Genomic DNA, 27,610 nt, shown 5'->3' with positions numbered 1-27,610 from the left:
TTAGAAAGATGTAGAACTTCAGGAAAACCGCCCCTAGGATGCCTGGGTTTGGCCCAGGTGTCCCCTGTATGAGCCCAGACAAGTTGTTTCCTCTCTCTGGGCCCTTATTTATTTTCTTTTCTCTCTCTCTTTCTTTCTTTCTTTCTTTCTGCAGCAGTGGAATGTGAATGGGCCCCGTTTCTTTATTTGTATCATGAGAGGGTAGGACTAGATTATCTTTCTTCCAGATGGATACATTTCTGGCTAGTCCAACAAGGTGAAGTTGAGAAGGAAGGGTGGAAAAACACTTTCTTCCTCCTTTCCCTTTCCTTCCCACCTCCAGGGCCCTCTTCTCTGGGCTTGAGGCAGAAAGAAACCCGTTTGGGCCAGCATCCAGCCACAGTCATGCTTGACTCTGAGATGTTTGGGGGAAGGGCAACAGGGGCCTTGCTCAAGCCGCCATCCCTCTGGGCCTGTTTCCTCAACTGTAAAACGTTGTGGTTGGAGAGATGACTTCTGAGGACTTTTCCACTTCTGCCAGCTAACTCTATTCTAGAATCGTAGCTCAAAATAAACAAAAACAACATTAAAACAGGGAGGACCTGGCTAGAAGTGAGGACCCTTACCTAGTTTTTGACACCTGGAATCCCTTCCTAGGGCTCCTGCCTCCCTTCCTGGTCTAGAAGTTGGGGACTGGTGTCACTCTCTCCACACTTAGCCTAGGAAAGCCAGCACCATGACTCCTAGAACAAGGCAGGGGTGGTGAATTTGTTTAAAAATAAAAATTATTCTTGGTACAGCTACTACCATGTCCGGGCACCTAATAATAATAATAATAATAATAATAATAATAATAATAATAATAATAAATATAATGCATGTATATATAGAAAGAGAAAGCAAGAAAAGTGGCCAGTACTCTTAACTGCAGATTGCACATTGGTCAACAGCCTTCCTAAACCCTGGCTACCTGCTAAACAATAGCAGGTGACCAGAAGGCCTGGGTCAGAGGTGGGACCCCAGGACAAGGCTTCACAGCCCAGCTCCTTTTAGGAACCTGGAATGGAACACATTAAGCTGCCGCCTTCTTCTTCTTCTTCTTCTTCTTCTTCTTCTTCTTCTTCTTCTTCTTCTTCTTCTTCTTCTTCTTCTTCTTCTTCTTCTTCTTCTTCTTCTTCTTCTTCTTCTTCTTCTTCTTCTTCTTCTTCTTCTTCTTCTTCTTCTTCTTCTTCTTCTTCTTCTTCTTCTTCTTCTTCTTCTTCTTCTTCTTCTTCTTCTTCTTCTTCTTCTTCTTCTTCTTCTTCTTCTTCTTCTTCTTCTTCTTCTTCTTCTTCTTCTTCTTCTTCTTCTTCTTCTTCTTCTTCTTCTTCTTCTTCTTCTTCTTCTTCTTCTTCTTCTTCTTCTTCTTCTTCTTCTTCTTCTTCTTCTTCTTCTTCTTCTTCTTCTTCTTCTTCTTCTTCTTCTTCTTCTTCTTCTTCTTCTTCTTCTTCTTCTTCTTCTTCTTCTTCTTCTTCTTCTTCTTCTTCTTCTTCTTCTTCTTCTTCTTCTTCTTCTTCTTCTTCTTCTTCTTCTTCTTCTTCTTCTTCTTCTTCTTCTTCTTCTTCTTCTTCTTCTTCTTCTTCTTCTTCTTCTTCTTCTTCTTCTTCTTCTTCTTCTTCTTCTTCTTCTTCTTCTTCTTCTTCTTCTTCTTCTTCTTCTTCTTCTTCTTCTTCTTCTTCTTCTTCTTCTTCTTCTTCTTCTTCTTCTTCTTCTTCTTCTTCTTCTTCTTCTTCTTCTTCTTCTTCTTCTTCTTCTTCTTCTTCTTCTTCTTCTTCTTCTTCTTCTTCTTCTTCTTCTTCTTCTTCTTCTTCTTCTTCTTCTTCTTCTTCTTCTTCTTCTTCTTCTTCTTCTTCTTCTTCTTCTTCTTCTTCTTCTTCTTCTTCTTCTTCTTCTTCTTCTTCTTCTTCTTCTTCTTCTTCTTCTTCTTCTTCTTCTTCTTCTTCTTCTTCTTCTTCTTCTTCTTCTTCTTCTTCTTCTTCTTCTTCTTCTTCTTCTTCTTCTTCTTCTTCTTCTTCTTCTTCTTCTTCTTCTTCTTCTTCTTCTTCTTCTTCTTCTTCTTCTTCTTCTTCTTCTTCTTCTTCTTCTTCTTCTTCTTCTTCTTCTTCTTCTTCTTCTTCTTCTTCTTCTTCTTCTTCTTCTTCTTCTTCTTCTTCTTCTTCTTCTTCTTCTTCTTCTTCTTCTTCTTCTTCTTCTTCTTCTTCTTCTTCTTCTTCTTCTTCTTCTTCTTCTTCTTCTTCTTCTTCTTCTTCTTCTTCTTCTTCTTCTTCTTCTTCTTCTTCTTCTTCTTCTTCTTCTTCTTCTTCTTCTTCTTCTTCTTCTTCTTCTTCTTCTTCTTCTTCTTCTTCTTCTTCTTCTTCTTCTTCTTCTTCTTCTTCTTCTTCTTCTTCTTCTTCTTCTTCTTCTTCTTCTTCTTCTTCTTCTTCTACTTCTTCTTCTTCTTCTTCTTCTCCTTCTCCTTCTCCTTCTCCTTCTCCTTCTTCTTTCTTCTTTTTTTTAATTTATTCTTCTCAGTACTGATCATTGACCCCAGAGGTGCTCTACTGCTCAGCGCTCGCGTTCTCTCTCTCTCTCTCTTTCTCTCTCTCTTTTTAAAATTTAATTATACATGGACACAATATCTTTGTTTTGTTTATTTATTTTTATATGGTGCTGAGGATCAAACCCAGTACCTCATATTTGTGAGGCAAGTGCTCTGCCACTGAGCCACAACCCCAGCCTCAGCTCTTTTTATTATTTTTTATTTTGAGACAGGGTCTTGCTTATTGCCCAGGCTGGCCTTGAACTTGCAATCCTCCTGCCTCAGGCTCTTAGGTAGCTGGGATTACCACACATGGCTCTACATATGGCCTTCTTATCCTTCTTCTTTTTCTTGTTCTTCTTCTTTTTTTTTTTTTTTGTACTGAGGATTGAACCCAGGGCCTTGTGCAAGCGAGGCAAACTCTCTACCAACTGAGCTATATTCCCCAGCCCTGCCTCTTTATCCTTCTAACAGAAAGAAAGGCAGAGTCTTGAAGAAAGTCTAACATTTCCCATCCCTCTTGCTGGAAATTGGAACTGAGGCTCAAGATTTTCTGGACTATCTAGGGTTCCTGCATACGAGTTCAGGACTCAAGACCACATGAACACAAGTTCTTCCCAAGGTGTCTTCTCTGGACAGAGCATGTCCAGAAAATGCTGGGAAAGGACAGAAGGTGCCAATGTGCCTACCCCTCAGGGAGCTTACCATCCATCCTGTGGAACACAGCATGGTCATGCCCCCTGGGGAATAGAGATCACCTCTGACTAGAAGCTCAGGCAAATCATTTGTCCTGAGACTCAATTTCCCTTTGTGATTGGAGGTATGAAGCCAGTGATTCTGGAAGGCTCTCTTGGCTCTGAGGTCATGAAACAATAGAGGACAAGACACAGTGGACTTAAACACCACATAGAGAGGTATGGCACATGGGCACACAAACACTGGCCCGAATGCCCTCCCTCCAGCAAGCTATCTTTGGTTAACATACATTTTGTACACCTTTTTCATAAATGGTTATTGAGAGAATTTCTTTCTTTTTCTTTTCCCTCTCTCTTCAGTACAGGGGATTGAACCCAGAGGCCTTCTACCAATGAGTCTCACCCCTAGCCCTTTTTATTTTATTTTGTTTTATTTTATTTATTTTTGATAGAGGGTTGAATCCAGGGGTGCTTTACCACTAAGCTACATCCCTAGCCATTTCTCTTTTTATTTATTTATTTTTTTAATTTGAGGGCTGGGGATGTGGCTCAAGCGGTAACGCGCTCACCTGGCATGCACAGGGCACTGGGTTTGATCCTTAGCACCACATAAAAATAAATAAATAAATAAAGATGTTGTGTCCACTGGAAAAAAATGAAAAATAAATATTAAAAAATTCTCTCTCTCTCTCTTCTCTCTCTTTAAAAAATATTTTTTTTTGAAAGCTGGGTGCAGTGGCACACCCCTGCAATCCCAGAGGTTCAGGAGGCTAATACAGAAGGATCACAATTTCAAAGCCAGCCTCAGCAACTAAATGAGGCCCCAAGCACCTTAGCAAGATTCTGTCTCAAAATAAAATACAAAAAAAGGCTGGGGATGTAGCTCAGGGGTTAAGAGTCTCTGGGTTTAACCCCCTGTACCCCACAAAAAAAATTTTTTTTGAGGCAGGGTCTCACTAAGTTACCAATGCTAGCCTTAAACTTGCAATCCTCCTGGAGCCTCAGCCTCCCAAGTAGGTGGGATTATAGGGGTGTGCCACTCTACTCATCCAGAGATTTTTCTTTTGAAAGACTCTGTCACGGGGCTGGGGATGTGGCTCAAGTGGTAGCGCGCTCGCCTGGCATGCATGTGGCCCAGGTTCAATCCTCAGCACCACATACAAACAAAGATGTTGTGTCCGCCAAAAACTAAAAAATAAATATTAAAAAAAAAATTCTCTAAAAAAAAAAAAGACTCTGTCACATATATTATCATTCTTATAACTCTACAAAGTAGATATTACAGACTCCATCTTATAGATAAGAAGGCAGAGGCTCAGGAAAGTTAAGCAATTATTAAGTTAATGGGTCAGGACAGCGCCCAGAGCCACGCAGGTTCTCTCCAGCTTTGAGGAGCCTCCCATAAACAGGCCTATCTGTTTTTCCTGGGAACTCACTAAGGATCTAGGGGATCCCTAATAGAAAGTCCTCAATTTGTAGCATCTTGAAGGTATAGTCCTTCCTTCCCAAGCAACAGGGTCCTGACATATCTATGAGGACACATGCCTACCTGGCAGACAGAGCAGCAAGTAACACACTTTTTTTTTTTTTTTTTGGTACCAGGGATTGAACTCAGGGGCACTTGACCACTGAGGCACATCCCCAGCCCTATTTTGTGTTTTATTTAGAAACAGGGTCTCACTGAGTTGCTTAGAGCCTCATTTTTGCTGAGGCTGGCTTTGAACTCATGATCCTCTTGTCTCAGCCTTAGCTGCTGGGATTACAGGCGTGCACACCACGTCCAGCCCAAGTAACACCCTTTACCTATACCATTTAATCCTCCCCTAACATCTCCTCGGGAGAGCATCAGTATTATTATCATCCCCACTTTGTTTTCTTCTGCTTCTGGGGGTAGAACCCAGGGCCTGCACATGCTAAGCAAGTGTTCTATCTCCACTGAGATATATTCCCAGTCCCAGTCTCACTTTTAGGATGAAGGACCTGAAGCTAAGGAGACTTACCAAAAGTCATAAACCCAAGAAGTGTAGACACAAGGTCTGAACCCAAGTTATCAGAGTCCAGGGCCTGATTTAACACTGATATAATCAGTGGACTCCCTTGCCTTTGTGGAAAGCACCTCCAGAAGGTAAAATCCTCAATCTGGTCTGAGGTTCTTCTACTTAACAGCTATGTGAGTTTGGAAGTTTACTTAGTAATTGCTTGGATTTCTGTTTCTTCATCTGTGAAAATGGACATCTTCCTCCTGGGTTGTTGGGGGATGATATGGAGTACTTGTATGAAGAGGGGCATGGGGCCTGGCCAAGGGTAATCCTCAGCCTCACCCCAAGACTGGTCCTCTGGCTTTAGCCACAGCCACTCACTGAACCTGCATTTACCTTCCATACCGGAAATTACTTCTACCCCTTACCGGCTTTCACCTTGCTATTTCCAGTACCTGTGCTCCTCATCCCACTCTCCCAGGCTTTGTAGAATCATCCTCTGTGGGGGCATGGGGATTCAGGTACAAGCCCGAAAGTCCATTCCCAAGTCTATTTTCCTGCCCCAGGAATCCTGCTGGAGCAAGGACCCTAGATTAAGGCTACTAAAATTAGCAAATAATTCATCTGACATCCTACTTTCACACCTTTGGGTTGTTTCAGGGCTCCTAGAAGTACATCAGGTCAGAAGAGTGACCTTAATGGCAGACAGCCCAGCAAATGACTTTTGCTTACATTTTTTCAAAAACTATTTTAAGGGCTGGGGATATAGCTCAGTTGGTAGAGTGCTTGTCTTGCATGCACAAGGTCCTGGGTTCAATCCCCAGCACCACAAAAAAAAAAAAAAAAAGCAATTTTAAGTATACTGTACATAACATAAAATTTACCCATCTTAAATATACAATTCAATAGTTTTTATTAATTTATTAAGTTGTATAACTATCACCATAATCCACTTTTAGAACATTTTCATCACCACAATAAAATGTCCATTTATATTTCATTCCTGTTACCACCCCCACAGACAGCTTTATGTTTTGTTTTGTTTTGTTTCCAGGGATTGAACTCAGGGGCACTCGACCACTGAGCCACATCCCCAGCTCTATTTTATATTTTATTTAGAGATAGGGTCTCACTGAGTTGCTTAGCACCTTGCCATTGCTGAGGCTGGCTTTGAACTCAAGATGCTCCTGCCTCAGTCTCCCGAGCTCCTGGGATTACAGGTGTGCACCACCGCGGCCAGTAGCTTTTAAAAATTCTTAATATATTAATTATTTTTTCTATTGTAAAATCATGAACTCTTATTATAGGAAGTTCTGGGGGTGGGGTGGGAATATAGCTCAGTAGTAGAGCACTTGGCTAGCATTGAACCCTAGGTTCAATCCCCAGCACATGGCCATGAAAAAAAAAAAAATTCTGGGAGGAGGATCAGAAAAGTGCAAAGAGGAAAATTAACCACTCCTAAAGCCATAATCCAGTGAGAACAGTTGTTAATAATTAAGTAGATTTGTTAGGCATGGTGACACATGCCTTTAATATCAGCTACTCAGGAAGCTGACGCAGGAAGATCCCAAGTTTGAGGTCAGCCTGAATAACTTAGTGAGACCCTGTCTCAAAATAAAATAAAAAGGGTGTGGACGTAGCTCAGCAGCAGAGCACTTGCCTAGCATGTGCAAGGCCCTGGTTTCAATTCCCAGTACTGCTAAAAAATAAAATAAAATAAGGTAAATACTTTTATACTTTTTAAAATCTTTTTCTCTCTGCTCATATTTTGAAGAAAAAATGTATCCAACTATACATAGCTTACAATCTGAATTTTTATGTAACATTCCATGAAAATACTCCCTTGGTATCAAATCTTCTATATCATTTCTGGTGGTAATGCAGTATTCCATTGTGTTGTTTCCTTATTTGATCCCCTATTGTTGGACATTGAGGTTGTTTCCAAATTTTCATTTCATTTTTTGGTTGGTTGGTTGGTACTGGGGATTTCTTCTTCTTTTTTTAATATAAAACGCTTCACGAATCTACATGTCATATTTGCGCAGGGGCCATGCTAATCTTCTCTGTATCATTCCAATTTTAGTATATGTGCTGCCGAAGTGTGCATGGTACTGGGGATTTGATCCAGAGCTTCACACATGCTAGGCAAGCACTCTCTCACTGAGCTGTACCTCAGCACTTTGAAACTTCTTTAAGGCTTCTGACCTAGTAAGGGATGATACCTTGGGACCAGGTTGTCCAAATCAGAAGCCAGAGCCTCAGGTAATGTTTAGTCCAAGAGCAGAAGGTTGATTAATGTGGGGCTGTGTGTGTGTGTGTACACACGTGTGCAGGGCGTAGAGGCTACCATTTTGTGAAGATGGTCGGGCACTGGGGATATAACTGTGTGGAGCTTCCTTGGAAATCAGAGGAACACTTGTCCCTTCCCTATTCCCTGCTCCCAACCACCCACTGGTGCTCCAGGATGCACCCTTCAGCATCTCCTTCCTTTCTGCATCCATGCTTGCTTTTTCTTTTCTTCTTTTTAATACATATTTTTTAGTTGTCAATGGACCTTTATTTTTTTTAAGAGAGAGAGAGAGAGAATTTTAATATTTATTTTTTAGTTATCGGCAGACACAATATCTTTGTATGTGGTGCTGAGGATCGAACCTGGGCCACACTCATGCCAGGCGAGTGCGCTACCGCTTGAGCCACATCCCCAGCCCCAATGGACCTTTATTTTGTTTGTTTGTTTGTTCGTTCCTTCGTTCGTTCGTTCGTTCATTCATACATTCATTTATATGTGGTACTGAGAATCGAACCCAGTGCCTCATACACGCCAAGCAAGCACTATACCCTGAGCCACACCCCCAGCCCTTATGCTTGTCTTAATGCTCCTTCCAAGCAAACTGGATGCCTTTTTTTTGGAGCGGGGGTGTCCAGCCAGCTGCAATCTGCCCTAAGCTGTGCCCCACAGCACTGAATGGGTCAGCTTTGTTTCCAAAACTAGATCTTGGCACCCCAGGAGGGGTCCAGCCTCCCCTTCCCTAACCCTCAGCATGGGAGGAGGACCAACTGGGGTTGCCTTGGGGAGGTGGCTGTTAGATGGGGGCGTACATGATATAGGAGCTGGATGTCTCCGTCCTCAGGGAGATCTTCAGATGACTCACAAGCCACCCGAGGGGAGCGAGGGGCTAGGAGATGAATGGATTGCAAACCAGAGGGAGGGGCGGAAGAGATGAGCTTCAGAGCCTTGATTGGCCCACGTCAGTTTCTCCCTGAACATCTGCAGTGCGTGGGGTTGAGCGATCCCACCGGGATGGGGGGGGAGTAGGGCTGGGAGGCTGGCTGACGTTTGCTTCCCGCCTGCTGGGCCGGCCCGGAGCAGTTCATGAATGACTCACCTCATTGTCAGGCTGATTCACTGCTCCGCTGGGGACTTGAGGGAGGGGGGTGAGGAGGCCCCATCTGTACGAATCACACGCACACACTCGCAGATGCGCAGGCAGGGCTCTAGCAGGGCCTTGTACCTGCGCAGGTACAGGATGGGTAGGCTTTCCGTGGTAAGAGGGGGGGGACTGGGGATGTGGCTCAAGCGGTAGCGCGCTTGCCTGGCATGTGTGCGGCCCGGGTTCGATCCTCAGCACCACATACAAAGATGTTGTGTCCGCCAATAACTAAAAAATAAATATTAAAAATTCTCTCTCTCTCTCTTTAAAAAAAAAAAAGAGAGAGGGGGATGCACATCACCTCGTGTTTGGAAAACAAGATTGAAGTTTCTGTCTACAGTGTACCTGTGACTATTTGCATTTAAATTAATTAAAATTAAATACAATTTGGCTGAGATTGTAGCTCAGTGGTAGAGTGCTTGCCTAGCACAAAAAGGCACTGGGTTCGATCCTCAGCACCACACCAAAATAATAATAATAATAACGATAATAATAATAATAATAATAAGTAAAAGGTGCTGAGGTTGTGGCTCAGTGGTAGAGTGCTCTCCTAGCACATGGGAGGCCCTGGGTTCAAGGTTAAGCACCATAGAAAAATAAATAAAATAAAGGTATCATATCCAACTATAACTAAATAAATAAATAAAGGTATTGTGTCCATCTACAACTAAAAATTTTTTTTAATTAAATACAATTGTATCTTTAGTTCCTTAATCTTTTTTTCTTCTTTCTTTCTTTCTTTTTTTTTTTTTTTTTATTCCAGGGATTGAATCCAGAGGTACTTAGCCCCTGAGCCACATCCTCAGTCCTTTTTTATGTTTTATTTAGAGACAGGGTGTTGCTGACTCGCTATGTTGCTGAGGTTGGCTTTGAACTTGTCATCCTTCTGCCTTAGCTTCTGGAGTGGGAGCAACTGGGGTAACAGGCATGCACTACCACCTGATTTAATTCCTTAATCTTAAAACCACATTTCAGGTGCTCAGTCCAAGAGGCTAGTGGCTACTCTATTGGATAGGGTAAATAGAAAACATTTCCATGTACACAGATAGTTCTATTGGAGGGTTGGGGATATAGCTCAGAAGTAGCACTTTTGCCTAGAATGTGGAAATCACTGGGCTAAATCCTTAATACCTGAAACAAAACAGAAAGAAAGAAAGAGAGAGAGAGAGAGAGAGAGAGAGAGAGAGAGAGAAGGAAAGAGAAATTTAAGGTTCTTTTGGACAGTTGGTTTACATACACTGGCTACACACTTAGAATCCACAGCCTTCATATGTACAAAACCACATAATCAAAGCCACCCTCCCCCACCCCATATGCAGTGCACAGCCACATTTAATTTCATACAGTTACTCAACATGCAATACCCACCCACCAACATAGCCACACAAAACTCTTGGTATATATACACATTTGCTGTCCAAATATACCACTGTTCATACCAAGGAAAACATAAATATAAACACATGCATCATCACACTGATTCAAATACAACTGTTCATATGATAAACACACGAACCAGGTAGAAGTGCATTTGCAAATATGCTGAAATCCACACAAAGCCAAGCCATGTGGTTCCCATAACAATTTCCAAGCACATGTTTGCAAACTCAAATGGGGGAAAGGGAACCCACATTTGTTGAGGCCCTGCCAACATGCCAGGCATGGAGTTGCCATTTCAATGTATTCGTTCATTGAAACTCAGCATTCCAGTGAGGAAGATGTAGTATTTTATTATAGTATTCTTTCTTCATAGTTGAAGCAACTAAGGTTCAGAGAGGGATAAAGTAACTTAAGTTTATAAGCCCAGTTAACAGCAGAGTCAAATATGAATCAAGATTTGTCTAACTCCACAGCCAGTACAGCACGCTATCTTTAAACACACACACACACACACACACACACACTAGATATGTTCTCCATTGTAACTAATTAGGTAAGGCTCCTTATTCAATAAAGGAGTGCAAAGTCCATTAGGGAGATGTGAGAGAAATCTTAAGACAATATATAGTGCTCAATAGATGTGAGCTACAATGGAAGTAGGTCCCAAATCCAAGCAACCAATGAGCAGGAAACTTAGGTCTGCCTGGGGCAGGCAAGGAAGGCTTCTTGGAAGAGGCAGCAAGAGAGCTGGGGCTTAAAGAATGACTGGGGTGGAGAGGGATTGGTATTTATTGGGAGATTGGATGAGAGACAGGGTAAGGCATGGGGACAGGTGCCAGAGCACCGTAGGCTCTAGGGATTTTTTTATGTTATCTTCTGGTGACTGAGAAGGGATTAAAGATTTGGGGCCTTGCGCATGCTAAGCAAGTGCTCTATTACTGAGTTATACCCCCAGCTCTGAAGAATTTTACAGGGGATCTCATTTGCATGTTAGAAAGAATGAGCAGAAGGAAGGAAAGCTCAGACTAGGGGGACCACCAGGAAGTATTGCAATAGTCCAAGCAAGAGCTGTTGTCTGTCCTAGGAGTATAAGGCATCCGGAGAAGATGAAGGATAGGGGTGGGATGGAGGAGGATGTAGCCTGTTCTGAGCTAGAGCAGAGCAACAGTCTTCTGACCCATAGAAAAATATGAAAGCTATGGATTCTCCCTCAGAATAAAGCACATGTGCATAGGCACATGATGTTTTGCACATAATTATAGGGGACTTATGTTCCCCAAAGCCTCAGGTTAAGAACTCAGTTCCTTGGAATTCTAAGAAGCAAAATGACATAGTAGTTAAGTTTGTGGATCCTGAAGTCAGACTCCCTGGTTTATAATCTCAGTGTTTTAGTCAGCTTTTTTTTTTTTTTCTGCTTCGAGTAAATGACCCGACCAGCACAACTGTAGAGGAGGAAGAGTTTATTTGAGGGCTTATGGTTTCATAGGTCTTAATCCATAGAAGGCTGGCTCCATTCCTCGGGGCTCAAGGTGAACCTGAACATCATGGCAGAAGGGTGTGGCAAGGGTAAGCAGCTCCAGTGGGGATCAGAAAGCAGAGAGAGAGGTCTCTACTTGCCAGATATAAATATATACCCCCAAAGCCACGCCCCCAATTCCCACCTCCTCCAGCCACACCCTACCACTTTAGCTACCACTCAAACACTCCCAGAAGTTAATCACTGTTTGCGTTAAGACTCTCACAGCCCAATAATTTCTCTTCTAAACCTTCTTGCATTGTCTCACATGTGAGCTTTTGGGGGACACTATATCTAAACCATAACACCCAGCTCTACCATCAATTAGCTATGTGAGCCTGGGCAGGACCTTGACCCTGGAACAGTATCTGGCACCCAGAAAGTGCTCAGGAAGTATTGGCTATTATTGTTATGAGTTTAATCACAGTGCTATTAGGACCCCTCCTCGCTTACTCACTCTTGTACCCCACTTCACAGCTGGAGATCTGGTGGTGTCTCTGCGCCCATTTTTCTTGGTTCTCTGAACTCATTCCTTCCTTTTAGGTCTGAGTTTCCATTATCCTTAAACCTATTTATTAAAGAGTGAAGCCATGCTGGGCATGGTGGTGCACGCCTTTAATCCCAGCAGCTTGGGAGGCTGAGGAGGATCATGAGTTCAAAGCCAACCTCAGAAACTTAGTGAGACCCTAAGCAACTCAGCAAGACCCTGTCTCTAAATAAAAAATTAAAAGGCTCAGTGGTTAAGCACCCCTGGGTTAAATTCCCAGTACCAAAAGTGAAAAAAAAAAAAAAGTGAAGCTAAATAATCCCTTTTCTAAGAGGAAAAAGAGGTCCTAGGATCCAGGCCCAATCACTTGGAGACTCAGTCTTTTCCTTTACTCTGAGATGACAGGCATTTGATTTAGAGGGACCTTCAGCATGGGGGTCCTTCCCAACTCTACAGTCACAGACAACCTACTCACTGCATCCTGCCAGCCTCTCTCTAAAATGTTCCAGCTAGGGCTGGAGTTGTAGTTCATTGGTAGAATGCTTGCTTAGCATGCATAAGGCCCTGGGTTCCAATGTCACACACACACACACACACACACACACCGAAAAAAAAAAGAAAAAAAGCAGGGAGGCTAAGTTTGTAGCTCAGTAGTACAGGACAAAGCCCCTGGTGTTCAATCCCCCAACACTGGGAAAAAATGGAGGAGGGGGTGGGGAAGAGGGGGAAGGAGGAAGGGGAGGAGGGGGTGGGGAAGAGGGGGAAGGAGGAAGGGGAGGAGGGGGGAAGGAGGAAGGGGAGGAGGAGGAGGAGGGGGAAAGGAGGAAGGGGAGGAGGAGGAGAGGGGGAAAGGAGGAGGGGGAAGCGGAGGAGGAGGGGGAAAGGAGGAAGGGGAGGAGGAGGAGAGGGGGGAAGGAGGAGGGGGCAGAGGAGGAGGAGGAGGGGGAGGGAGGAGAGGGAAGAGGAGGAGCCACACATCTATAGTTACAGATACTTGTGAGACCAAGGCAGGAATATCACTCCGGCGCATGAGTTTGAGACTAGCCTACAACACAACACCCATCTTAAAAAAATAAAACAAGCTGGGCAGAGTAACCTGTGCCATGCTTGTAATCTCAGCCACTCAGGAGGCTGAGACAAGAGGATCACAAGTTTGAGGCTAATCTTGGCTAAATTGCTGTCTTAAGAAATTAAAAAGGGAGGATGTGGTTCAGTGATAGAGCGCTTGCCTAGCATGTGTGAGGCCCTGGGTTTGATTTTCAGCACCACATATAAATAAATAAAAATAAAGGTCCATTGACAACTAAAAATAAATCTTAAAAATACAACAGGCTGGGGATGTAGATCAGTGGTAGAGCACTCCTGGATTCAATTTCCAGTACCGTAAACAACAGCAACTGCAAAAAGAAAGGTAATGGAGGGAAACACTTTTCTAAGCAGAAGCTGGGCATGGCGGCACACACCTGTAATGCCAGCAGCTCAGGAGGCTGAGGCAGGAGGATTGCAAGTTCAAAGCCAGCTTCAGCAACTAAGTAACTCAGCAAGACTCTGTCTCAAAAATAAAACAAAAAGGGGGTAGGAATGTGTCTCAGTGGTTAATCACACCTGGGTTCAATCCATGGTACCAAAAAGAAAGAAAGGAAAGATTTCTAAGCAGATGATCCACTATTAAGTAATTAAGTCATTGCCTGACCTTGATGAAGCCCTTTTCCCCTCTGGTCCTCATTTTCCCAATCTGTAAATACCTGTCCTTTGCCCTTCATATAATCTTTATGAAGACAAAATGAACAAATGTTAAATTTTAAGCTATAAATTATGGTGCATACAGAAGTTTTTGTTATTCTTCTTGATCTTTTGTGCTCTGTGATCCCTCTAAAGGAGACAGCCCAGATCTCCAAGAACCTTGTAACTGGATCTCTAGGATGATCCACAGCTGGGCAGGATGAGCTGTTCTTGGTATTCCTGTGAAAAGAAGAAGCCTGGGAGGGTTGGGGTTTTGTCTCCCAGCTTAGAAACCTCAAGGGAAGCAGAGAGGCCTTAAGAGAATCCCTAACTTAGAGGAGAGTTGGCAGTTGAGGTTTCCTTTCCTGTTGTCATTCTGGTCTCCATTCCTATGTAAGACAGGTAAACTGGACCACTCACAGCTCTGATGGAAGCCACAGGCCATCCTGATGTAAGGTCAGACCAGGCCACCCTGGGGAAGATTCCGGGATGGCTCCAATCATATCATTGGAGTTGCCTACCTTCCTCCTGCTTGTTGTCTTCAAAACTGTGTGGCACAAGCTGCTGCTCTAGTGATAAGCATGAAAGGAAAATGAGGTAGGACCGAGGGTCAATAACCAAAGAGAACTGGCCTTTGTCTCCCTGTCTAGTTATGAACTTGATTTCTCTATCCCCAGTGTCAGCACTGTCCCATTGCACAGTAGTCATTATGTCATTCATTCAATAACTGTTGAGCACCAAGCTGGGTGCTTGGGGATACAAAGCTGGACAAGGTAAACAAGGTCGATCCCCACCCCCAGGAAGCCTATTTATTCTAGTTAGGAAGATATGAATAAAGATATTAACCATAACAAACATAAATTATGAAAAGTGCTGAGAAGTAAATAAAGTGTTGTGATGGGGAAAGGGATGTTACGTGAGAGAGAAAATGACAGGGAAGATCTGAATCTAATCTGAAACATGAAGAATAAAAAGACCCAGACCAAGAGCATTGGCTGGATAACATGTGTGGCATGCATCGACGGATGGACAGATGCACAAAGACACGAACCGACCCGGTGGGTACTGGTGAGGATGAAGTCACGCTTCCATACCCAGTTCCTAGTGTGCTTAAACACAGAGGTGCGGGAGCAGGACTGGGCATCAAGGACCCAAAATTCTTCAATCTTGCTTGGTCTCCCCTAAACTAGTTGAACCAGCCTACTAGGTCCGAGGAGCCGCAGGGGGGCGACCGAGAGCTCATTCATTTCCCCTTTAAGGCTGAGGCGGAAGGGCGAGAGGGTGAAGGCCTTTATGTCGGCGGGATAGAAACAGACCCTCCCCTTTAAAAGGGCGGAGACGCTGGTGTGGCGGCGGCTTTGAATGCGTCCGGGAGCCTCGGCCCCCCGCCTCCTAGAGACCCTTCCTCAGCCTGCTCGGGAGTTGGAAAGACGCTTCCCTCTATTCCTGCACTCCGGTATCATCGCCCAGCGTCCGCCACTTCCATCTGGGTTGAGGCCGAGGCGACCCCCACCACCACCGAATCTGGGTGGGCCGGGCCGATCCACCCTCCGGAGCCCACCTGCTGGAGCCATGGTAATGCTGCGCCCACGCTAGGGGTCCTCCAGCTGCGGTCCCAGCTCCCGGAACCTGGTGGTTCCAGGTCCTCAGCCGCTGGGGATGCAGGGCCTGGGTCCGGGTGGGACTCAGGGTTCTAGTCTGGGTTTGGCCGGACGCGCTGGAATCCCTAGGAAAGCACATTCCCCTGCCCCACGCTGGTCCTGTTTCCCTCCTGTTGCCTTCCTTCTCTTTTTGGAGAATTGTTCATCCTTCCCAGTGCTCTCAAACGCCTATCTCTTGGATCCATCCCTCCCCTCTCTGCTTTCGCCCTCCCTGCACTCTGACCCTTGATCCCAGGGAAGGCGAGATCAGCATAGATAGCTCTTGATTCTCTGGCATCTGGGATCTGGCACAACCCCTGGCTTGAAACGCATCTGGAACTAGCCACAGCATCCCTGCTGGCTAGAAAGTAGGAACCATGGACGGGGGCACCCCACACTTCTGGGAGCCTAGCTTTTGGGCGCTGGATTAGGTGGAAGAAAATTCTTGGCTTGAGTCTCAGACACCAGACCATTGTGCCCAGCATGTTTGGATTTATGGTAGATTCTTATGTTTGACAGACTTTGGGGTTGTTGCAAAATCCTCAGGTCTGTGTACACAGTGCTGATCCTCACTTCCCACAGTGTTATACTAGGGATGAACCCAGGGCCTCAGGCATACTAGACAAGCACTCTCCCACTGAGCTGCACCCCCATCACGGCACAGGGCTGATTCTGAAGAACTGCTTTCGTTCCCCTTGGCAGCCTTCTCTTTGCCCCTCTTTCAGGGACTAACACAGATGGATCTGAGTGGATTCTATTACAAGAAAAGATTTTTAAGTCATTTAAATCTTCAACTGAATCCCATTTTTTCTCTCCTCATCCCTTATTCCTCCCCCAGCACTAGCAAAAAACAAAAAAACAGTACACCTGATGGTCTTGTCAGAGTTTCGAAGAAGCAGTGAGGACAGAATGTACTTGCAAATGGCATTTCTCCTCCAGCCTCAATTGCTTTGTTTTCCTTTCAGGCATGCAGTTTGCGGAAGCTGTTTACTGTGGAAGAGGAGTTTGAAGATGAGGTAAGGAAGTGTTGGTAATCAGAGATGGCAAAGGATATAAACATCCAGGTCCAGAACATTTTGGAGCAGCCTGCTGCAGCCTCCTTTCCATTGATATGTTTATCTTTTTTATCTATGGAAGACATTGAAATGATAAGAAATGTAAACAACCTACTTAGCTGTCTTAGCAACAAACAAAAAAACCAGAGATGAGTTGCTTAATTGTCCTATCTCTAAGTTATTAGGGCCTTTTTCTCAGAAGCTCTGTCGTGTAGATGATTTAATTCACTTTCATGATAGCATACTGGAGGTGGGAAGAAGGTTTTTGGAGAGCCTAAATAAATAGTGTAGGAGACAGTACAGTTACTAGATGGCTTTTGGTTTGTGGTCACCAGCCGTCCATGTGAACCAGGGCAAATTGCTTCCGCTTTCTGTTCTACAATATAAGGGGCATTCTTCTGCCTCAGATCTTATTCCCTTCCCACTCATTCTCCTGAAGGTGAGGAATTCGACTAGATCTAAAGCCAGGGTATTAGAATCACCTTTATCTAGGCCCTACCACATGCCAATTAAGTCAGAATTTCTGGTGCTGGCAGGGGTGTTTCTGAAGTACAGCCAGAGACCTCTGAACTAATGGTCTCTGTAGCTCTCTTCACATTTAGAACCAATGGATATAACCTCATCCAGGAGGCTGGAAATTACCACCTCGGATCCTTTTTAGAAAGAGGAGGATTTAAATGAGTAAAGCCCAAAGAGGTAAGTTTAACTTGCCTGCCTGACAACATAGCACAAATAGCCAGGATGAGGACTCAGCCTTTTGATACCAATCTAATGGACATGGAACCTACTAAGATACATTTACAGAATAGAATATTTCTATTTTCCAAAGACAAGCCATTCAATAATTACCTTTTTTTTTGTGGGGGGTGTTTAGAATCAAACCCAGAGCCTTGTGCATACTCAGCATGCCTCTACTGCTGATGCACACCCTTAACACCAATAAAAACTACTTTTTGTCTCCCAGTGCTTTTCCCCCAAATTCCGTTATGTTCAGATGTCTAACTTGTCCCTGGTATGGTGGTAAATTCTGCACCACTGTGTCCAACTGGGAAAATTGTAGTAAAATACATACATGGTACCTAGAACAGTGAGGTTGAAAATGTTAGTTTTTGTTATTACATGGGGAACTTAATTTTTTTTTTTTTTTTTTTGTGATGCTGGGAATTGAACCCAGGGCCTTGTTTGTAGAGGCAAGCACTCTACCAACTGAGCTATATCCCCAGCCCTGGAACTTAATTTTTGTTTTTACAAATAATTAAAAATTACTAGCTTTGTCAAGGAGATGAGTCCTTGTCTTTCAGCTTTGGAGATGTGTGATTACAGGCTGAAAAGGCAACCCTCTTGGGTCTTAACAGGTAATGGAATTAAGGGACTGTTCAAGTTTCTGTTCTTTGAAAAATGGCAGACCAGTCCCTTTCCCTCTTCCTAAGACACATGACATATTTGAGAGTGAGCTCTTTGGGAAAAAAGGAATCCATCAATATCCAAGTCATTAGGGTTTTATTACTTCTATAATGCTAATCAATATTATTATTGCTAAATCCTAAAGTATTCCTGCTAGAGTATGGGACTCTTGATAATATACAAAGCAGGTAAAAAAAAAAAAAACTTTCTTTAGCCCAGACAATACAGTGTGGCAGCAGGGGTGTAGGTGGAGGGGACCTTTCTGTCAGTTAAATCAGCAGTTCTGACTCAAAAACACCCTCAGAACAGGTCTTTTGCTCTTGAAGGTGTCAATCTCACCTTGCTTCCCAACTGGAATCCATACTTAATTTAACTTGCCTGAAAAGCTATATTTAACTTCCACCTATTTTGCTGGATCCAGGGGTTCTCTGGCTTACTGAAGACTGATGTGGTGTGTGTGTGTGTGTGTATAGCTCCCTATTGCATTGATTGGACACCAGAAAGCTAGTTTTCTTGAGAAAGGTGCATGTCCTTGGGTGAGTCCTTTGACTCCCTAGTTCTCTGGAACATTTGTTTCTGCTTTTCTGCGCCTAATCTAGAGATTGAAGAAAGAGACAAACTACTTGCAGACTTAGCCTTAGAATGTTTCTGATAGAAGCCTGGTGGTAGGCTCATGGGCAAGGTTATAAGCAATTGGTGAGAGACATCCCTGTTGTCTTTTACACCTTGTTTTCCCACTTGCAAGCACACACATATGTACTACATGCCTGCACAGTAAAAGTAGAGCTTTTTAAAAAAATTTTCCAAAACATTAACAAAAATAAAAATTTCCAGATGCAAAGATCTACTGTCTCTGCTTCTTTGTAGGATTTCTTATCTGCTGTGGAGGATGCAGAGAACCAATTTGCTGGCTCACTACCTGTGAATGCTGGGCGCCTACGACCTGTTTCTTCCAAGCCACAGGAGACTGTGCAGGGGCAGTCCTCAAAGTCACTACCATTACATCCCACTGCTTCTTCAGAGGCTTTGAGATTGCCAACCCTGGGACTCTGCCTCCCAACCTCCAGCATGCCCAGAGCCATCAGGGATCCACCTTCTACAGAAACTGTCCCCATAAGCCCTGCCTCAGCTTCCAGCAGCTGGACTGGCAATCAGAAAAGAATGACGCTGCCAGAAGTGCTCCAAGAGTCAGCAAGACCCCAGTCCTCAGCCTCCCGCCCCCTCCTCACCTTTGAGAGCCAACAGCAGGGATTGGGTGGTTTTGAGGGGCCTGAACAAGACGAATTTGATAAAGTCCTGGCAAGCATGGAGCTGGAGGCAGCTAGCATGGAGCTGGAACTTGGTGTTAGCAGTGAGGCCACACAAATCTCACCTGCCCAACACCAGGAGGACACAATCTTGGCTAAAAAGGCCCGGGTAGCTGATCTGAGTGGATCTTGCCAGCAGGGGCCCATGTCTGCCACCCACAAAACAGGTGTCATGTCAGCCCTGGATGAGCCTCTAGAGCCTGTTTCCCACTGTAGGACTCCACGGCCCTGCATGAAACCTGGTGCTGCAGGCAACATTCCTATGCCAACTGCTTTAGCAGTTCCTACTCAGCAACCCCACTGGGAAATCTGTCCCCAAACCCCCCCTGTTCCCGTACCCCAGCCTCTCCAAGTTGCTGGAAGACCTCTTCAGAGCAGCCCTCAAAATCGTTTGCCTGGTCAGCCATTTCAGTCTCCCAGTGCCTGGTTAAGTGGCAAACCTCATTTTCCTAGACCTCAAACTCCCAACTCCAGGTCTACTCCCTCGAAGACCAGCTCTGTGGTCTCTCCTTGGGATCCCTTGCAATCCCGAGCCCCAGTGTCTTCTGTTGAGTCTCCTGTCAGTAACCCAAAAGGTCCCCATTCCTCCCAAAAGGTTCCCCAGGCAGCTCTGCAGACCCCCATAGTCACCAACCACCTGGTGCAGCTGGTCACTGCTGCCAACCGGACTCCCCAGAAGCCCACTCACCCCTCCACCCGAGCCAAAATGCGCCGCTTCCCTGGCCCAGCAGGACTCCTACCTCACCAGGTGAGTGACCTGGTTCTCTAAGACAGCAGAGATAAGGGAGAAAAGCAATAGTCCAGCACTGTCCCCTATCCAACCCTAGAACATCTTTCTCCTGAAGGGCAAGGAGGAAGGAAGTGAAGATAGGCAGCATTTGTAAAATTGTGGAAGAAGTCAAAAAAAGTGGGAAGGGGCCTGTTGATGTGGTTCAGTGGTAGAGCGCTTGCCTAGCATTTGTGAGGCCCAGGATCCAGGCAAAAAAAGAAGTGGGAAGGAAGAATGCTAGAAAATTCACCCAGGGAAGAGGTGTGCATAAGGCTCTGAGAACTTCCTGGTTTTCATGTTTGTTTTCCTACTACTAGGGCAGGGAGGTTCATTTGTTCATATTTGCTGAGGAGTAGATATTGGGCAATTTGCTTTGAACTGAAAATACAAAGATTAAAGAGGGGGCTGGGGTTGTGGCTCAGTGGTACAGCACTTGCCTAGCTCGTACAAGACCCTGGGTTCGATCCCCAGTACCACATAAAAAATAAATAAACAAATAAAGATATTGTGTACAACTAAAAAATAAATATTAAAAAAAAATAAAGAAGAACAATTTCTGTCCTAAGGAGCTTACAGTGTAGAAGAAACAGTTGTGAACAAATAATTAGGCACAAAGAGCCCAGTGTAAGAGTCATTCCCTGGCTGCTGGGGAGACATAGCTTACCTTGGGCTTGCTGGGTGGCTTTGGGTTGATGAGAAGGAGGTAAAGAGGTATGGGGGAGGGGAGGACAGTCCAGTGCGGGAAGACAGGAGGAGGGAAGAGGGAGGAGCCAGTGCAAAGCACAGATGCCCAAAAGCAGGTGCTCTCAGAGATCCACAGAACAGGTAACTGTGGCTGTTGCGGGGGGTCAATATGAGGAAGTCAGGGCTTAAGGGAAGACACCTCTGCTGAAAGTTTGGATTTAAGCAGTAGATAGGGTCTCACTGAATTGCTTTAGGGTCTCACTAAGTAGCTGAGGCTGCTTTGAACTCTCGATCCTCCTACCTCAGTCTCCTGAGCCACTGGGCTTACAGGCCTGTGCCACTGTACCCAGCTCCTTTCCTTGGGTGTTTTGAAACAGTTTCTGCTTGTAACTTTCTCTTCCACAACACTTCAAGAGAAACCAGGGAGGCTGTCCATGTTCCTTCTGGGCTGGATCTCCCTAGAGGAAAGGGTTAGGTTCCTGAGAAGGGACCTGGGGAAAACTGTCCCTTAACTCCTCACTGGCCCCTCTATTTGGGTCACTGCCCCCTTTGGGCAGCCCTGGGTTTTGCTCCTGAGCCAGCTCCAGCTTCCTCACATTCCTAAAACGATCCCCAAAGTGTCTTTTTTGAGCTGCTAGTAAGGCTCTTGAGACTGTGTTAGGAGGGATGTAATATGTGTTAATTGTCCCTGATAGTTTCCTGAACTCATTATGTAATCCAGACAAGACGCTGTACTTGTAAATAACAGCTGCTGAGCTTGCTCTCACCTTCTCTTCTTTCTCTCCTCTTAGCATAGTGGGAAGAATCTGGAGGAAATCATGGTTTCCACACCCCAGACTCCAGCTCATGGTGCTCTGGCTAAATTCCGGACAGAGGTAACTTATTCCATGTAAATGTTAACTTCCTGGGCATCATTGAGAGTATGGGGTGTCCCTGCATATTGGGGGAGTTGGGAATTAAATGTTGCTGAGAAGGCAGCTGGAGGAGGTGATGATTTTACTGGCATAAAATAAGGCCTGTCCTGATGCCAGCCAGCCATTAACCAATGCCATGGGTCTAGCCTTCTTTCCTATCTAAGAAATAAAGGCCTAGCTAGCTCCATCTTCCCCCAGGGAAAGAGAGTGTAATACATATTATGAGACTGTGCTTTGGGAACCTTTTCTCTGAGGTTTCTGGGAACTGTGCAGGGGAGAATCTGCCTTCATCTTGCCTCCAAGGGGGTCTCTCTTGATGTGTGAGAACAGCTTTTCTCCTCTCTGGAGTTCTTGTTGGCCTACTCTACCCCTGGGCCCACTTTTGCTTTTAATTCTCTGAAGTATTTCTTCTCTTTGCTGCAGTTCCCCAGATTTGCCAGTCCATTTCAGATCCAAACCAGGCAATAGTCATCTGAATTAAAATCAGTTATTAATATAATAAGGCTAATGGTTAAAGCCAGAGACAAAATAAGATTACAGAATTCAAAATGGCAAAGACACTCCTGGAATCCTATATACATATATGGGGGATCCCTACCCCAAATTAGTACCACAAGAGACAAGCATGGTTAATCTATTGCTTCAATGTAATTAAAGTCAAGATTTGATTTTTTTTAAAAAGCACCTTTGTTGTAGATGCTTAGTGAAAAATGTGATATGCAGCAAGATTTCACATAACCTTTTCTGACCTTGGGGATAATTGGGAGACTGTGACTACCATGCTATGGTTTTTCCTAGAGACTTACCTTTTGTCTCCCACCATTCATCCTGTCTCAGTCAAGGGTCTGTAGGAAGAGAAACCTATTAACGCAGGCTCCCACTCTACTCTATACCAGGTTGTTGTTAGTTCCCAGTCATCAGTGGAGGAGGATTTTGAGCGAGGGCCCTGGCTGACCATGAAATCTTCTCTGGGCCTGGATGAGAGAGACCCAACCTGCTTCCTTTGTACCTATAGCATCATCATGGTACTGCGGAAGGTAAGGACTCTGAGCACTGAGACCCAATGAGAAGACCATTTTTCTCCCTTTCAACAATCTACTGCCCTAGTCCACCGTAAGAGGGGGTTATCTGCTTCCTGTTACCCCAGGCCTATCCCTGAGGAGCAGCATGAGTGAATTTCCTTTGGTTGTATCTTCGCTGGCCTGCCTATTCACTATCATCCACAGTATTGGGCACAAGGAGAGCAGGCTCTGGGTATGCCTCTGCACTTCTAGGCACTGGATGGAGTTAAGCACAGTGCTACCCTCAGAGCTCCCCAGCCATCAAGGGCCACGTGGAGATACATGTTAGTACATGTATATGCTATATCCTTTCCCATGTCCACCATGATGGAGTGCTATATAAATACATGTACACAAAAGAAAGGAGGCAGGGGAGAGACATGAAGGACTGCCAGCTTCAGGCCTGCCAGAGAAGATAAGATATGCCCTTCCAATTGCCCCCTTTGCCCTCCATGACGGAAGATCATCACCAGTCCCTGGTTACCCCCAGCACACTTGGGGACTTGGGAAGGTGCAGGTAAGCCCTGATCAGCTCTGTGAATGCCTCTCTCTGTAAGTAGGCAGCCTTGAAGCAGCTCCCCAGGAACAAGGTCCCCAACATGGCAGTGATGATCAAATCCCTGACTCGGAGTACAATGGACGCCAGTGTGGTTTTCAAGGACCCTACAGGTAAGGAGTTAGGTTCTGGGAATGTCTTGTTGTGGCCTCGGTTGAGGTCAAGAGAGGAGGAGAAATCACTCCCTCCATTTGCAGGCAGAAACATTGAGGCAATGAGAACCCCACTTCCCAGCCAGGACTCAAACCAGTTGCTGTATTGCCCTTGATCCTGAGACTGATGGGCCATATGGTATTTGCAGGAGAAATGCAAGGGACCATGCACAGGGTACTGCTGGAGACACGCCAGAATGAGCTGAAGCCTGGCTCAGTGCTGTTGCTGAAGCAGGTATGGGAGCTCTAATTGGGGGCTAGCCCTCCACCCCTCCCACCCTGGAGAGAACCCTCAGGTTTCCTGTGTTCTTTCCTGGCTGGCTGCCTCCCTCCTTATGCCCAAGCAAGGAGGGACTGGACTATTGGTAGGCCCTGGCTTGCTAAAGCTGAGGGCAGGCCTGAGGCCCTTGAGCTGCTCCTGTTCCTTGGAGATGGATGGATATGGAGGGTTGAGGGGAAAGGTGTGGTAAGGGTTCTACTTGGTACCAAGGCTGGGACAGGAGTGATTTGTGTGATGCTGATGCAGAAGACCCTTAACAGGCAGCAGGCGAGTACCAGGTGGCCATCTGGCAGCACCCAGTTCTCCATCAGGTCACTGACCTTCCCCTTCCTCAATTCCAGATTGGAGTGTTTTCTCCTTCACTCCGAAATCACTATCTCAACGTGACACCCAACAACCTGGTCCATATATATAGCCCAGATTCTGGGGACGGGAACCTCAAGCCATCTCAGCCTTTCTCCAAGGTAAGAGGAGCAGGATGGATGAACTCACAGAGGGTTCCTTCTGCCTGGATCTTCTCGGTTCTTCTTTCCTCCCCCCTGAGAAGCAGAGGTGTGAAGGGGACAGTTGCCCTGAGGCCAAAAGGTACATTTGGGGACAGAACTATCTCCTCCTGTTCCTGGTCTAGCCACCTGCTAGACAGGTTAGTAACAGTACCTAGAGGCACAGTTGGCTTCTTGGTGATCCCTGAGTGTCTGATGGCAGGCTTGAACATCTGAGAGGATAGCAGTCATTTGAGAACTAACCAAGGTGAGGGCTCACCAGGGATGGTGACAGAAAATGACTAAGGGTCAGATCTGCTGTGGGGTGGGTATCTGCAAAGAACAGCAAGCCACAGTGGACCTTCGGGTGACTAGCTCTTGCTCTGTCTTCCCTCCGGCCTTTGCCTTTGCTGAGTCAGGCAGACACTACCCAAAGCACTGGGAGCGCTCCTCTAGGAACCAAGGTGGCTTCACTGTCTCTGAGGTGATGGCTTTCTAGGCAGCTCCTCTCCAAGGTGAGAGTGCAGAGCCAGGCTTGTTTAGTTGTCTGCACCCTTCTTGGGATCCTGGCCCAATAGGGCGGGAGACTTGAGTCTTGTCCCAGTTCTGCTGATAATTTCCGCTGTGACCTTGGGCAAGTCCCTTCTCCTACCCTGCCATTGCTTCATCTACAGTACAAGAGTGTTAGACTTGATAACATCTAGTCCACTTAAGCCATTAGCTCTAATTTTTCTACTTATAGTTCCTTTATTTTTTCCCCTTAACACCTCCACATTCTTTTATTTTTAGTTGAAGATGGACACAATACCTTTATTTGTTTATTTTTATGTGATGCTGAGGATCAAACCCAGTGCCTCGCACATGCTAGGCGAGCACTCTACTGCTGAGCCACAACCCCAGTCCCTCACATTCTCTTAAAATCACCCCACTTCTAAAAATAATCCTTATTTTTCTTTTAAATTTCTAATCATCATACTCATTGTAATGGTATAGAAAAGCAAAGAATGAAAGTCATCTTCTTCCACTTTTCATCCCCTAGGGCTAACCATAGTTAACAATTTAAGTGCCAGTTTTAATTACCTGTCCATATACTAGCGAGTTTGGAGATTATTAACAGCTCATATTTAATCTCAGGCTAACTCTTCAACATAATTCTGAGTGGCCTCTTTACTCACTGCTCTACTTATATAGATTCCCTAGAACACTAGATATCAACAAAATTAGAAAAGAAACTCACCCCTAATGGTTTGTTTTGTTTTAATTGTCTACTGGTTTGGGTGTTTGGTTTTTCAATTCCCTTCCCCAGCCTGGGCATGGGTGACCCCAGCCCCTGCCATACTCCTCCATTATGTTTCTTTCCTAAGCCCCCCACCAGGCCCTTTAAGGTCATCTGGGTAGAGTTGGTACCATCTGGAGGGATTTCAGGGTCATGGGTATTGGTGACCAGCTCCTCTGTCCCCAGGATCCAGGAAGCTTCCATGATGGCCTCCAGCATGATGTGGCCGCAAAGCCCAGGGAAGATCTCAGAACAGCACAGAACCCAGTGGCAGGGGTGTCCCCTGAGGAAGAACTTCCAGAAACAGGTAAGACAGTCAGTTGTCAGGATCAGGAAAATCTCTTTGCTCTGGCATAACTGGGCCAGAATCCTCCTGGCTACATTTTGTTCCTTCTCCTATGAGTCTCTGGACCTCGCATAATTTTATAGAAATCAAATATGGTATCTTGTTTGTCAAGGCTATAGTCCACAAACTAGTTGACAGTGTGATGGGGCCATGTAAAGTGTGATCCACATGTCTCCCCTGCCTCCAGGCCATGTGCTTTTCACCTCAGGATGCACTACCATCTTCTGTCCAGATGGACAGGCACTATCTTTGTGCCACATTTTGATTCTTCTGTGGGCTGATGACCAGACCATAGAGGCAGATTTCCCCATTCTGACTAAGCTCAAAGGCCCACTAGAGGGTGCTGAGAAATCACATCTCCATGTACTTACGTGGGGGCCCAGGATACAAACTAGAGAGGCCCAGATGCAGACCTGTTGTGGGCAGGCCCCAGGAGGCTGCATCACCCAGTGAAACAGAGTCCCGAGTTGCTTCCTTAGGCTTTTTTTTTAGGTATTGGGAATTGAACTCAGGGGCACTCGACCACTGAGCCACATCCCTAGCCCTATTTTGTATTTTATTTAGAGACAGGGTCTCCCTGAGTTGCTTAGCACCTTGCTTTTTGCTGAGGCTGGCTTTAAACTTGCAATTCTCCTGCCTCAGCCTTCCCTGCTGCTGAGTTACAGGCGTGTGCCACCGAGCCTGGTGCTTCCTTAGCTTTTTGATTCCAGAAATTCAGTCCTGTCTGAGCCCAAAGTTCATGAGATTATGGGTAGTTGTCTCACATTAACAATTCACAGTATGCCAATGGATAGACTAAAACCCATTTATTTATATTCTGTGAAAGAATATCTCCCTATGCTGGGCTCTTGCATTGTCTGGAATCTTGTGCTCTCTCTTTATAAGTAAGCTTGATGATAAGCCCAATCATCTTAATAATGTTGTTTGCCAGGTGTGATGGCATATGCCTGTTATCTCAGTGACTCACGAGGCTGAGAGAGAGGAGGATCACAGGTTCAAATCTAGCCTCAGCAACTTAGTGAGACCCTTAGCACTTTGGAAGACCTTGTCTCAAAAAAGAAAAAGAACTGGGGATGAAGCTCAGTGGTAAAACATCCCTGAGTTCAATCCCTAGTACCAAAATAAATAGTGGTTGCTAATGCAGAGCGATTCCTTAAGTACAGTGCTAATCACCTTAAATAAATTTTGAATGCTTCCCAAAGTAACTACTTCCTTTAATACACAGCAGCAGTCTGCATGAGTGCTCTTGCTAGACTTGGAACTAGGCTCTTAGGTGTAGCATACGAACAGTCTGACTTAACTCCTAGGGCTTCCTGTTCCTACTCAGGAAGGATTACCAATAGTGGTTCTGGTATCACTTGGAAGCAGAGTATGCTCACCTTGGGAAACTTGTTTTACCTCTTTATATCCTGTTCTCTCAGGTGAAGTGGGGTTTATCACAGAACCACCATGAGATGCCCTAATGAAAGGTTACTGATACACAGAGAAAGTACTCAGTAAGTTATTAGCTGCTCTTATTAACAAAAAGAAGGTTGATAAAGATTACTGCAGGCTGGGCGTGGAGGTGCACACCTGTAATCCCAGCAGCTTAGGAAGCTGAGGCAGGAGGATTGCAAGTTCAAAGCCAGCCTTGGCAATGACAAGGCACTAAGCAACTCAGTGAGACCCTGTCTCTAAATAAAATATAAAATAGGGCTGGGGATGTGGCTTAGTGGTTGAGTGCCCTGAGTTCAATCCCTGGTACCAAAAAAGAAAAGATTACTGCATGCCTGGAATCCAGTTACTCAGGAGGCTGAGTCAGGAGGATTGCAAGTTTGAGAACAGCCTGAGCAACTTAGTAAGAACTTGTCTCCAAAAGTAAAAAGAATGTAACTCAGTGGTAAAGAGCCTCTGGGTTTAATCCCCAATATCTAAAAAAAAAAAAAAAAAAAAAGAAAA

The 27,610-nt window shown here is 45.1% G+C and overlaps 1 protein-coding gene and 1 non-coding gene across 2 annotated transcripts in view; one reads left to right on the top strand and one right to left on the bottom strand.

Annotated features, from left to right (window-relative positions):
- Positions 1-7,210: 7,210 nt before the first annotated feature.
- On the bottom strand, positions 7,211-7,315 carry LOC125613080. Its single transcript, XR_007343581.1, has one exon. It is a non-coding gene; the product is annotated as a U6 spliceosomal RNA (small nuclear RNA).
- Positions 7,316-14,815: 7,500 nt separating this feature from the next.
- Positions 14,816-27,610, top strand: part of Hrob (homologous recombination factor with OB-fold) — a 14,593-nt gene continuing 1,798 nt past the window's right edge. The window contains exons 1-9 of the mRNA XM_015495607.2: positions 14,816-15,321; positions 16,352-16,402; positions 18,713-19,900; positions 21,397-21,480; positions 22,416-22,556; positions 23,141-23,249; positions 23,438-23,523; positions 23,910-24,032; positions 25,513-25,633. Of these exons, the coding sequence (XP_015351093.1) occupies positions 15,109-15,321; positions 16,352-16,402; positions 18,713-19,900; positions 21,397-21,480; positions 22,416-22,556; positions 23,141-23,249; positions 23,438-23,523; positions 23,910-24,032; positions 25,513-25,633 (2,116 nt within the window). The 5' untranslated portion in view covers positions 14,816-15,108. The remainder of the gene's footprint in view (positions 15,322-16,351; positions 16,403-18,712; positions 19,901-21,396; positions 21,481-22,415; positions 22,557-23,140; positions 23,250-23,437; positions 23,524-23,909; positions 24,033-25,512; positions 25,634-27,610) is intronic.

Source organism: Marmota marmota, unplaced genomic scaffold (genome assembly GCF_001458135.2).
Source record: "Marmota marmota marmota unplaced genomic scaffold, marMar, whole genome shotgun sequence".
Classification (NCBI taxonomy): Eukaryota; Metazoa; Chordata; class Mammalia; order Rodentia; family Sciuridae; genus Marmota; species Marmota marmota.
The sequence above is the reverse complement of the archived record's forward strand: the minus strand, read 5'-3'. Positions and strand labels throughout refer to the sequence as shown.